This window comes from Sinocyclocheilus anshuiensis, unplaced genomic scaffold (genome assembly GCF_001515605.1).
Source record: "Sinocyclocheilus anshuiensis isolate Anshui unplaced genomic scaffold, SAMN03320099.WGS_v1.1 scaffold766, whole genome shotgun sequence".
Lineage (NCBI taxonomy): Eukaryota > Metazoa > Chordata > Actinopteri > Cypriniformes > Cyprinidae > Sinocyclocheilus > Sinocyclocheilus anshuiensis.
In genome coordinates, this window is record NW_015546060.1 from 406,576 (window position 1) to 419,249 (window position 12,674).

The 12,674-nt window shown below is 38.8% G+C and overlaps 2 protein-coding genes across 7 annotated transcripts in view; one reads left to right on the forward strand and one right to left on the reverse strand.

The window, feature by feature from the left end:
• LOC107699413 (transducin-like enhancer protein 1) overlaps window positions 1–6,173 on the forward strand; it is a 38,569-nt gene extending 32,396 nt beyond the window's left edge. For 5 of the 6 annotated variants that reach the window (XM_016500653.1, XM_016500654.1, XM_016500656.1 and 2 more), the window contains exons 8-20: window positions 761–822; window positions 1,088–1,183; window positions 1,312–1,356; window positions 1,444–1,599; window positions 1,877–2,003; window positions 2,965–3,170; window positions 3,253–3,332; window positions 3,459–3,708; window positions 3,795–4,042; window positions 4,124–4,271; window positions 4,393–4,543; window positions 4,694–4,770; window positions 5,370–6,173. In XM_016500653.1, coding sequence (XP_016356139.1) covers window positions 761–822; window positions 1,088–1,183; window positions 1,312–1,356; window positions 1,444–1,599; window positions 1,877–2,003; window positions 2,965–3,170; window positions 3,253–3,332; window positions 3,459–3,708; window positions 3,795–4,042; window positions 4,124–4,271; window positions 4,393–4,543; window positions 4,694–4,770; window positions 5,370–5,477 — 1,754 coding nt within the window. In that variant the 3' untranslated portion in view covers window positions 5,478–6,173. The remainder of the gene's footprint in view (window positions 1–760; window positions 823–1,087; window positions 1,184–1,311; window positions 1,357–1,443; window positions 1,600–1,876; window positions 2,004–2,964; window positions 3,171–3,252; window positions 3,333–3,458; window positions 3,709–3,794; window positions 4,043–4,123; window positions 4,272–4,392; window positions 4,544–4,693; window positions 4,771–5,369) is intronic. The other variant, XM_016500655.1, reaches the window with a different exon arrangement.
• A 2,608-nt stretch (window positions 6,174–8,781) lies between these two features.
• LOC107699414 (transducin-like enhancer protein 4) overlaps window positions 8,782–12,674 on the reverse strand; it is a 44,491-nt gene continuing 40,598 nt past the window's right edge. Inside the window, exons 12-20 of the mRNA XM_016500659.1 lie at window positions 11,932–12,082; window positions 11,681–11,850; window positions 11,524–11,600; window positions 10,662–10,911; window positions 10,324–10,571; window positions 10,095–10,242; window positions 9,690–9,840; window positions 9,471–9,547; window positions 8,782–9,191 (exon numbers count right to left, since the gene is read on the reverse strand). Coding sequence (XP_016356145.1) covers window positions 9,084–9,191; window positions 9,471–9,547; window positions 9,690–9,840; window positions 10,095–10,242; window positions 10,324–10,571; window positions 10,662–10,911; window positions 11,524–11,600; window positions 11,681–11,850; window positions 11,932–12,082 — 1,380 coding nt within the window. The 3' untranslated portion in view covers window positions 8,782–9,083. The remainder of the gene's footprint in view (window positions 9,192–9,470; window positions 9,548–9,689; window positions 9,841–10,094; window positions 10,243–10,323; window positions 10,572–10,661; window positions 10,912–11,523; window positions 11,601–11,680; window positions 11,851–11,931; window positions 12,083–12,674) is intronic.

Genomic DNA, 12,674 nt, shown 5'->3' on the forward strand with positions numbered 1-12,674 from the left:
ATATATATATATATATATATACACTATATATATCTCTGAAAAATAAATTATGAAAAATAATTTATTTTACTGTACAACTGTAAAATTAGAGCACTAATGAGCAGCTTGTGTAAAAGCTGTGCCACTCTTTTTGATAATTGCGTTAAGCCATATTGCGATTTTGGTTTTATTTCGACAAATGATGAATCTTTATTACTCATCCCACACTGTTTTGTTTGGAATTTGTCTGGCTTATTCCAGAGATATTTTCTAAAACCTTTCTAAGTGGTCAGATTATAGTTGTGGTCACATTAGCGACATTTCAGTGAAATTTTGTGTGAAACCAGCTTTCTGTTGGTCAGTGTGACAAATCCACCAACTTGAACTTGGTGTGGGTTACTTTTTTTGCTATTACGTGAAGATTCCTATTTAAATGACTAGATTTCGCCCATGAAAATTTGCCAAACAACAAGTGTCACCTCCCCCTAACAATTTGGACTTGGCGAATGATAAATCGGGTAAAAACAAGAAAGAAAAAAAAAAGTAGACTAACATTGAAGAAGGGATCTGAGTTATAGATTAAAATATCATAGACCCGACTTGAGTAATCACCGTCATTGAAATCTGTCAGCTCATATATATAATCAATGAAACATGAAAGAGTGGGATTTGAAGGAATATGCTTTTGTTATTATTAGTGGGGGGGTAATTGTTTTGCCAGGTGTAGGTTGAGATTTGTCTAACCGTCATAGTCACATTGTTTGTTTTTTGGTTTGTTTTGACTGGCCACGGGGACGTTTACCTGCCCTTCCCATGATCCCCATAGACCGTGAACCTGGACCAGTGAGTATCAGTAGTATCGGTCTGTTTTCTCTCTCCCTCTCTCTCTGTCTCTTTCTAGTTGAGTTCCTCTCAGTGCAGACTGCCATGCATTAGGCGTCTCTATTGCCTGTGGGTCCAGCAGTTATGGAGCTGATTTGATTTATCCCTCGTCTCCTACATCATTATCTCTTTCTTCTCGCTCACACACACACTTAAACGCACATCCTCTGTCTCTCACTCCGCCGTTCTCCCTTTCCACTCTCATTTTCTCATCTTCCTCTTCCAGAGTTCACTCTCTAACGGAGACAAAGGCAGGCCTTCAGACTACCTCAGCAACGGAAAAAAGAGAAAAGCAGATGAGAAGGAATTTATGACCGACTACGTAAGTGTTCTTTCGTTGTTAAATCTGCATCGTCCTTTTATGAATCATCCACATGATCTTTATTTGATTTAAGCACATGTAGGGAATAAATAAAGAGGTGCTTAACTCTGAAGCGTGTTCTCTTTCAGGGCAGCGACGCGGAGAAGAGCGATGACAATTTGGTCGTTGACGAGGTCTGTTTGTGTTAAAGAATGAACTTAAAAATAAGGCTGACCATGTTTTCCCCTGATTAAGCCGTCGTGTGCATTGCGTTCCCTCAGGACCCTTCTTCTCCAAGGAGTGTGCAGTCGTACTCCTCCAGAGAGAATGGATTAGATAAACTCCCTCCTTCCCGTAAGGAGCCCCAGGCCAGTCCGACCTCGCTGGCTTCCTCCAGCAGTGCTGCTTCCCCTTCACGCAGCAAGGAGCCTCCTCCAGTACGTACTTAAAAACACACGCAATCATGTTCGTTTGATGTTAAACAAATGCATTTCTCATTTAGCAAGCAAGTTCCTTTCCCTCCCCGAACTAAATTCTCGCAAAGCCCTTCACTGCGACACCTTTTTTTTTTCCACCTGCACAAAAAGATGCATTTTCTTTGGCAGCAAAACATACCTCACCTTGCTAAACACGCATTGACATTGACATACACTCATCGACTGTATATCTTGCTTGAATAATTAATGTGTGTAAATGTGTTCCCTAACCTTCCAGAGAGAGAAGTCCAGCACTCCAGGGATGAAGCCTGGCACGCCCATGTCCCAGGAGTCGTCCACCCCAGGCCCCAGCATTCCTCCGCAGTTTCGCCCTGTTCCTGGGAAGCCAGGCATTGACCCTCTTGGTAAGATCCTGTTATCCTGATAGTCAAAGTCTTTAGTGACTGAAATTGTAGTGTTTCATTGAACCAGGTTTGAATGTCCTTGCGGGTTGATGGCTAGTCAGCCAGCAGAGGGCAGTAGTGGTCTTCCTGTTTCTGAAAGGAAGTCTTGTTTTAATTGTATCATCTTGCTGAAAATGTGTCCTTGGAGGATGTGTAATTGCTGTAGCATTCTCGAGAATGATATTAATGGGTCGATGTGACACACATCTTTTTATTTATTTTTTTTTTATTTTTTTTTCAGGATCTTTTAATTTATTCTAAAATTAAAAATGCAATTCATACATACAATGACTTGAATGCAATGACATACAATGACTTGAATTTTAATTTCTGAATTAAAATTAGTTTTAATATTTTTGAGGGCACAAGTCAAAAATGTAAGTGTGGTGCTTCCAACTGCCTTGATTACATAAAGAAGAAAAAAACCCTCAATAAAAGGATGAAATTCTGGATAACTTTAAGTAGTTTGCCATGATCTTTTAATAAAAAAATAAAAAAAACATCAACTTTAGTTGGGAATAATCTCATTATTTCTAAAAAAAAAAAAAATGGCGTAATCTTTTTACTATTAAAGACATTTAGTACTTAGCAATATTCTTTTATTATTATTTCTTTAAAAACAAGCAAAAAAATTATAAAATGTAAATATTTGACAAAGTTTTGCATGCCAAATCAAAGTCATGTGGTAAATGATAGAAATGTTCATGATATTTATAAAAATTATTTATTACAAATGTTATTACAATTATTTTAGAAAAATCTTAAAACTAAAAACTTTTTTCATAATATGGCATTAATATAATGTTTTTTTTTTCGTCCCATTTTTGTCAATAAATTATTGCTTATTTATAATATGCTTCAGCATTGAGAAAGAAACCTTGCCTGTATGTTCTGTCTTAACCTCTATTTCTGGATTTCTTAGCATTAGGCCTGAGGAACCCACTGGCGGTGCAGGGCGCATACCCCCCTGGTGCATTTGGCCTTCCTCCCCCAGGAGTTAATGGCGAGTTGGCTGGAGCCGCAGGATACGGTGCCGGTCTCCATCTCGTCTCCCCTCAGATGAACGGCTCAGCTGCTGCCGCTGTCGCCGCTGCTGCAGCTGCCGCTGGATACGGACGCTCACCTGTGGTGAGAGAAGAAACACAGAGACTGTTACATTTACCCTGTGCCTTTATGATTTAATCGCATTTTTGCTTTTTTGCTTTCCAAGGTGGGCTACGAATCTCCTCACCCCCATATGAGGGTACCAGGGCTACCTGCTAGCCTGCAGTCGGCAGCTTCCGGAAAACCGTGAGTTTCCAATGCCAATTCCCAATGGTTTGACTGTTGTTGTCAAATTGAATCCATTCTGAAAGCTCCAACTCAAACGTCCTTAGTAGAATCTATCTTAAACTAAATGTTCTTTCCCGCCCCCAGAGCTTACTCGTTCCATGTGAGCGCAGATGGTCAAATGCAGCCGGTGCCCTTCCCTCCCGATGCCCTCCTCGGCCCTGGCATCCCTCGTCACGCCCGTCAGATCCACACCCTCAGTCATGGAGAGGTGGTATGCGCGGTCACCATCAGCACTTCCACACGTCATGTCTACACTGGCGGGAAAGGCTGCGTCAAAGTGTGGGACATCAGCCAACCGGGCAGCAAGAGCCCGATGGCCCAACTGGACTGTTTGGTGAGATCTGCATCATGTTAAACTCTACTAGTAGTTGGTACTCGCCATCCTGGTTAGACTAAATCAATGTCCTTTTATCCGATCAGAATCGAGACAATTACATTCGCTCATGCAAGCTCCTTCCAGATGGAAGGACTTTGATAGTTGGGGGCGAGGCCAGCACGCTGTCCATCTGGGATTTGGCCACGCCCACTCCACGAATCAAGGCCGAATTGACGTCCTCTGCTCCGGCCTGCTATGCTCTGGCCATCAGTCCAGACAACAAGGTCTGCTTCTCCTGCTGCAGTGACGGAAACATTGTGGTCTGGGACCTGCACAACCAGACACTTGTCAGGTATTTTCAGACTCCTGCTGGTGAGATAGACCATGTTCTTCATCCTGAAGTCATGTGATGCCCTTGTGTCGCCCTCTATAGGCAGTTCCAAGGTCACACAGATGGAGCCAGCTGTATCGATATTTCCAATGACGGGACCAAACTGTGGACGGGGGGTCTGGACAATACAGTGCGCTGCTGGGACCTGAGAGAGGGCCGACAGCTGCAGCAACATGACTTCACCTCACAGGTACACAGGAAATGTTGTATATTTCAGAAGGAACACAGGAAAAGTAGTTGTATATATCCCAAAGGTAGAACGAATTGTGTTCGTTTTTAGCATGAAATAATGTGTTTATTTGTGCATGCAGATCTTTTCTCTGGGTTATTGTCCTACGGGCGAGTGGCTTGCAGTGGGGATGGAGAGCAGTAATGTGGAAGTGCTGCACGTCTCCAAACCAGACAAATACCAGCTGCACCTTCATGAAAGCTGTGTTCTCTCGCTCAAGTTCGCCTACTGCGGTACGTTTATTTTTTTCTTCTTAAAAAGTACCTTGTTTTAACTTAGAAATGTAAAAAAAAAAAAAAATTAATTTAAGGTTGAGCATTATAGAAAAACATGGCTGTTTAATTGAAGGACTGTACCTGAAATACTACTATTAACTTTTGCAGGAAAATGGTTTGTAAGCACAGGCAAAGATAATCTACTGAATGCATGGCGAACTCCATATGGATCAAGCATATTCCAGGTAATGTTTGGATAATAGTGACTGTTGACTATAAATACTACAGTGCTGAGGTTGTAATTAACTAAAATCAGTGACACTACTAACCTAAATACATTAAGTAAGCTTTAAATGCTGCTGCAGCTTTTCTAGTAACAAGCTACTTTTTCCAAAATCTACTGGTATAGTACTGGTACTAGATTCATTTGATTCACTGTGCATCTTTTTAAATTGTTATATTTAGTTATATGCTGTGTTTACTATTTTCTACTTAATTGAAATCTATTCAAGTTAGCTTGTAGTTTAGCCAACTGCTTTTTAAAGCATAGCTTAAACTGCTTTAAATTTTAGCTTTCCAAACAACAGGCTACTCAGATCAGCTTCCCCAGCACTGTGTAATAGTATAAAATGGCTTAGTTTTAGCACAATTTAACTGATAATTAAATTGCCATTTTTGTCACTATGATGGAGACTTTTATTGTCACAGTGTGTCAAAAATAAATGTTCATTGTTGAATAAGACTTTCTATTTGTTCTATTTATCAGGATACATAAGACAAACACAGATCAGCAGTGCTATCTAATGCCAGAAAGTATTAACTAAATACTTGTTTTTGTCTCTAGTCTAAGGAATCGTCGTCCGTCCTCAGCTGTGACATTTCTCCTGACGACCAATTCATTGTCACTGGCTCAGGAGATAAGAAGGCTACTGTGTATGAAGTCATTTACTAAACTGAATGTGTTCAAAACATTGTTAATAAAATGAGAAACTGAAACTGATTGGATGGAGAACAGATTCATCATTATTTTGCCGTTGGACTTGGGAGACAAAAGGTGTGGCATGGACGTGAATATGGACAGCAATACGGCTGTTCTTTACGACTCCAGGATCAGATGGTGGATCTTCAGATCTGACCTTGTTGTTTTTTTTTAATGCTGTGAGGAAAGCTGGTAGTCTAGCTTCAAAAACATGGGATTTCTCCAAAGACCTCTTTTCTTCTATCTTTCCTTCTTTCTTTTTTTAACAAGATGAAACCTCTGTAGTGAATATAATAGTAAAAGAAATCTTATTTTTTTAGCCTTCGGAATTTTCATGGAAATGGACGATTATGGAGCCACAGTGTATGAATGAATTATGATGAGACCTAAAGGACTGGCCTAAGACTTCATCGATCGTTTCCATAAAAGCTGACCTGATCTTGGATCTGTGTTATGATTGTATGGATGATGTATAAGATAATGGACTATGATGTTGGACAACAAGGCTCTGGAATTTAGTGTTTCATTGACTTCAGGGAAATGGCTATAAAGACACTCGGTTAACGTCATATCACGTGAATACTGTATGTTGGAGCATGTTGAAAATTTTGACTTTGGTTGCAAACTTGGTATGTATGAACTGTAAATAAAGCTCTTTAAAAGCCAAAAGATGCATACTGTTGGGTACTTGCATTAATTTATAGTTTAAAATCTTATTTGATGAAATGTAAAAAATTCAGTTCATTTAAAAAATGTTTTACCCTGTATTTAGTAAATACACAAGTTTGAATATTAAATTACTTACCTCATTTATTTACCCATTTTGAAGGTTAATTAAAAAAATCGAAGTTTAAGAAATATGCAGACCCAAAAACTCATGCTTATGCAAATTTTTATATGCACAATTTTTTAAATAAGAAATTTAAATGTGTACAAATATGTGATTGTATTAAATTCATTAATTGTAACGTTTATGTTGCTAATGAGATGGCTATTTAAAAATACATAAAACAAACTACAATATAAAGTACTATTTACAATTATTAAATACAAGTTACATTTAATACAATTATTACAATCTGCAAATTTGTTGCATTAGCATGAGTTTGTATAATTTCAAAAAAATATTTTATATGGAAACACTTCTCAAGAACTCAACTTCAAAAGATGACCACAAGTTTAATTTGTCAATTTATACATGTCTTTTACATCACATGGGAAGTGCTACAGGGATATCACAGCGATGCCTTCGAAAAGGTTCCGTGGCTTTCGAGAGAGAGCGTCTACAACAAAATTGTGTCGGTGAACATTGTTCTCAGTATACAAACAATGCATTATATAAGGGTAGATAGATACAGATATTCAGATAGCATGATGTCAAAGACAGATCGTGCAGCAAAGACGGTCTGTCTTGAAACGGACAAATGCCACTGTTTGCAGGCAGCCATATTTTCAGCTATTTGAAAAAGAAAAAGAAACACCACTTTCTGCATAATAAACAGACTGATCAAAACACTGTAGTAACACTGCTTACTAATGCCATAAAAAAGAGAAAGAACCTAATAATATAATTCCTTCTGTTCACAAGCAAAAAATGGTTTGACTCATCCAACCATTTTCTGAGTGCTGAGAAAAGCTTTATAGATCAAAAGAAAAATGAACAAAACTTTAATTTAAAAAATCTGTTCCCAGCAGGATGTTTGGTGCATGTGATAGATGCATCCTGTAGTGCCTCTCCTTGAACATTCCTGGTCAGGTTGGCAACCACAGCTCTTCTTACTGATGGAGTACATCAGGGCTCTGTGTTAGGACCTCTCAGATTTTCAAGCATTTCTCATTTACTTTGTGAAGAATTCAGGTATGACAATTCATTAAAAAATGCATTTAAATTAATTGCATGACATCCCTATTATTTGCTGATACTGATATAGCAATAATTGCAATCCTCAAATTAAAATAATTTTCATATTCGTATAGACACAATTGCATTCTGTTCCATGCTGTGTTGTTTACATTATTTCTTGGAACCTATTTTTGTAATTAATTGTTCTGCATTAAACATCACATTACTTTATACAATTGGAACAATTCTTACAATTTTTGATGTCTTACCATATACCAGTTTTGAATATTTAGGTATTTGCATCATCTTACTGAAGTAGAACAATCATGAAAAGATTTCCCCATGCAAAGCTAAAAGATAATTAATGACATGAAAATGAGCATTAAACCACAAATGAGAACAACATCATACCATACGGTAATCCACAGGAATTAAAACGAATAACGGTCGTGGTTGTGAATATTTGCCACACGAATCCTACATGATTTACCCTTGCTCCTCATTAGACACCGACTTGTGGAAGGAGGAAATTAAATGCAGGTTGGAGAATTCAACTGGGATTTGCCACATGAATGTCTAATTGGGTTGGATAGGCGAGTTAAGAATTGTTTGTACACCCATATCGTGTTCATCCAGAGATGCTCCAGCGTGAGCCAGGAGCCTCAAAAACTGTCTTTTCTCATTGGAGGGAAGATGTTGTGCTCTCTTTATGGAGGGAGTTTGCGACTAATGAAATGATTGTCTGGTTTTGGTGTTTCTGTAAGTAGAAGCTCCCTGAATACCTGCTGTCTGTAGGGCTTCCTCTTTTAGCATTTAATTATCTCCTCCCCACTTACTCGCTATGTTCATAATGGAATACTAGCATACTGCATATTTCACAGAATATACTGTGTACTACATACTATTTAAAAAATATCTAAACGCATAAGAACAAAAGAATGTTAAAATATATAGTAATATGCTACATTGTTGCACATTTAATTTAGTGAGCGCTGTCCACTTTGTTCATTTACATTTTTAGTCCAATGTTGTTGTCCAGTAATGTCACAAAAATATGTTGCTAACAATTCTTCCATTATTGTAAAATTCAAGTATTGTAAAATTAAGTTACAGCTGTAGCAACAAATTTTTTCTTAAAGAATCCCACATAGTATTTTATACAGGACATTTTGGCAAAAATTTGCATGCAGTGCTAGGTAGATTACTTACAAATTGTTGTTTGTTACTGATTACAGATTACAATGAAAATTGTAGTTAATAACATAATCTAGGTTACTTATTTTAGTAATGTATTCTGACTACTGTTTAAGAAATTTTAAAAGAGGAAAAATCGCTAAATGATGTATAATTTGCTGCCATTGTGTAAATATTATGTAATCATGTAATCCTGATTATAAGCATTTTAAAATGTAATATAATCTAATTATGAGTACTTACTTTTTGGAATCTGATTACGTAATCCAGATTACATGTAATCCGTTACTACCCAGCTCTGTTAGTACGTCATCTGGGTATTTTATGTATAAAGAAAATGTTCATACTGTGCTCCGTATACATTCTGCATAAAAGTATGAATAGTATGGTAGTATGCAATTCTGAACAAAGCCTCCTTCTATCTCTCAAATGGTTGTGACTAGATAAGGACCGCAAATAGAAGAGCTATGGTTGCCCGCCATGCCATCCATGATTGTTTCATGCTTGGCGCTCTTTGTTCATCCATCCGTCCATCTTTGTGTTCAGTACACCACCTCATACACTGTGGCTTTCTTATCCCCAGAACCAGTTACAATATACTTGTCATCTGGGGAAACATCACAGCTCAGGACGGACGAGGACTCCTTTGACTGGAGAGAGTGAGAGACAAAATGAGACATATTCGCAAAATAATGATGAGATCCAGCTAAATCTCACTGTCACAAAAGGTGCATGCAATGATTTTCGAATCTGAAACAACAAAGGTCTCATTTGAAAAATAAGCTTTGTTCTTTCTCCATCGCTATTTCCTGTCTGTGTACAGCTGCTCTATTATTCTGATATGTTAATAGTGTAGCAGCATTTAAAGGTTTAGGAGATCAAAAGACATCTCTAAGGAAGAAAGAAAGTCACATGGGTTTGGAACAAACCTGGAAAATACTGGCTCCATATGGCGTCCTCCATGCATTGAGCAGATTGTCCTTTCCCGTGCTTACAAACCACTTCCCTGAAATACAAAGAAAATTAAATCATATCTTGTGCCATCTAATAGCATTTATTTTAAATAACCATAAATAATGAAGGCCCATAGGAATACATGGGCAGCACGGAGCAGTTTCAAAGAGTGGCACTATACAAATGACTCGTACCGCAGTAGGCAAACTTGAGTGAGAGAACGCAGCTTTCGTGAAGGTGCAGCTGGTATTTGTCTGGTTTGGAGACGTGCAGCACTTCCACATTACTGCTCTCCATACCCACTGCAAGCCACTCGCCCGTAGGACAATAACCCAGAGAAAAGATCTGCACGCACATAAAAAAACTTCTATAAAAGGTCCAACACATAAAAATATGCCTGCAGACAGAAAAATGGACACCAAGTACCTTTAGTCCATAAAAGTTCGAAAATTTGGAATATAAAGGCACGATGACTGAATTTACGTTGCCACTAAATGTTTCCATTTTATTATTAATGACTCCACAGTGGTGTTTTGAGCAAGATGTTTTAGTTCTTTAAATATATATATATATCCTGTGTTCCTTCTGAGCTGCAGTACCTGTGAGGTGAAGTCATGTTGCTGCAGCTGTCGGCCCTCTGTCAGGTCCCAGCAGCGCACTGTATTGTCCAGACCCCCCGTCCACAGTTTGGTCCCGTCATTGGAAATATCGATACAGCTGGCTCCATCTGTGTGACCTTGGAACTGCCTATAGAGGGCGACACAAGGACATCACATGACTTCAGGATGAAGAACATGGTCTATCTCACCAGCAGGAGTCTGAAAATACCTGACAAGCGTCTGGTTGTGCAGGTCCCAGACCACAATGTTTCCGTCACTGCAGCAGGAGAAGCAGACCTTGTTGTCTGGACTGATGGCCAGAGCATAGCAGGCCGGAGCAGAGGACGTCAATTCGGCCTTGATTCGTGGAGTGGGCGTGGCCAAATCCCAGATGGACAGCGTGCTGGCCTCTCCCCCAACTAACAAAGTCCTTCCATCTGGGAGAATCTTACATGAACGGATGTAGTTGTCTCGATTCTGATTGAATAAAAGGGTAGACATTGATTTAGTCCAACCAGGATGAAGAATACCAACTACAAGTAGAGTTTAACATGACGCAGATCTCACCAAACAGTCCAGTTGGGCCATCGGGCTCTTGCTGCCCGGTTGGCTGATGTCCCACACTTTGACGCAGCCTTTCCCGCCAGTGTAGACATGACGTGTGGAAGTGCTGATGGTGACCGCGCATACCACCTCTCCATGACTGAGGGTGTGGATCTGACGGGCGTGACGAGGGATGCCAGGGCCGAGGAGGGCATCAGGAGGGAAGGGCACCGGCTGCATTTGACCATCTGCACTCACATGGAACGAGTAAGCTCTGGGGGCAGGAATAAGGTGGACGTTAAAGTGATAGATAGTGAATGCAAAAATGGGAAGCTTGACTGTCTTTCTTCTGCTGAACATAAAAGACAGTTTGAAGAATTTTTTTATCAGTACAATGAAAATAAATGGACCCCACTGACTTTTATTGTATTGACAAACCTTTTTAGTGTTTAATTCTAAGGGTCAGATAGAGGGTGGAAAATGGTCATGAAAAACTAAATTACGACTGATTTTGGTGCAATAAACCATGACTAAGATTATAAGTGGACTTGAAGGACAAAAGTTAAATGGTAAAAGGACTTGTTTAAAATAAGAATAGGAGCTGATTCAAACCTTAAGCACTGAAGCAGTTTGACAACATAATTATGAAAAATTAGCTTGTTTGTGAATGCGTCAGTGGGTGCAGCAATAATTTGCCATCTTAAGGATGTTTGCCTGAATTCAAGTGGTTTTCTCGCCTTAGCTGTCAGCGGGGCACTTGAGAGGGAATTGTATTACAAGTGCGGCAGACAAAATCACTAATTTGGACCAACAGTCTATACACTGGCCATCGCTGTACAGCTCCATCCAAAAACCAAGGGAGGTAAAAGAATGAGGAGAAACTCACGGCTTGCCACCAGTGGAGCCAGGCAGAGAGGAGGACAGCCCTGATGGCCTAAGATGTGAACGAGATTCATACGCTACCTGTGGAGGGGAGTATTCAAGCATCAAAATGTTTTTGCGTACACTTCTGTTAATTGTAAGAGATTCAGAAACACAGTTACCATAGGGCTGCGTGTGTAGGCACTGGCTGCAGCACTGATTTGGGGCGAGAGGGTGAGTGAGCCTCCGAACCCACCCGGGCTGGCCAGCTCTCCGTTAAGCCCAGCGTGGGACACCACCCCGAAGTGAGCTGGGTAAGAACCGGGCGTCATGGTCATGGGACTCCGCAGAGCTACAGGACACACAATAAAACAATTATTTTCATTGAACTGTAGCATGTGTTCGCTGTAAACGCAAACAGACAACATTTTACCCAGAGGGTCCGCAGAGGAGACAGGTTTGTTGACCAGGCGTAAACAGGAAGTGCTGGGCCCGGGTGGGCCAGGTGGACCAGGGGTGAGAGTGTCATGGTGAGAGGGAGAAGAACTGCCTGATTTAGAGGAGGGCGACTGAGATTTTTCTGTCTGCCAACAGAACCAAAAGACAGATGCTATTATTTGTTATAATGTTGAATGATATATAGCAACACTAATATGGATCCCCAGTAAATTTGTACAGTGTCCCAAAAAAAAAAAAAAAGATTTTGCTATTACTATTACTATAGTAAAAATTGATTAAATAATAACAAATAAAATTATTATAAAAAACTTTACAAAAAATAATTAATAAAAATGAATGAATTAAAAATGTATTCATTTTATTATAAATTTAATTTATATTATTAATAATAATATGAATATTGAATAATAATATTAATAATAATAAACATTTAACATTTAATTTATATAAAATAAGTTTAACAATAACTACAAACCAGCATTTTGATCTGGCTAGCACATATAACTTAATTTAATCAAATAAAATCCTACAAAAATATCAGAATTTTGATTATTTGTTTAATCGATATTCAATGTATTATATTAAAAATAGGTATTAATAAAAGTTTATCAGTAACTACAAACCAACAATGCATCCCAAACTAGACCATACTTTGGCTAAATCTGCAAATCTACTTTAAAATAATTTTACCTTTTTTTTTTTTTTTTTTTTATTTTT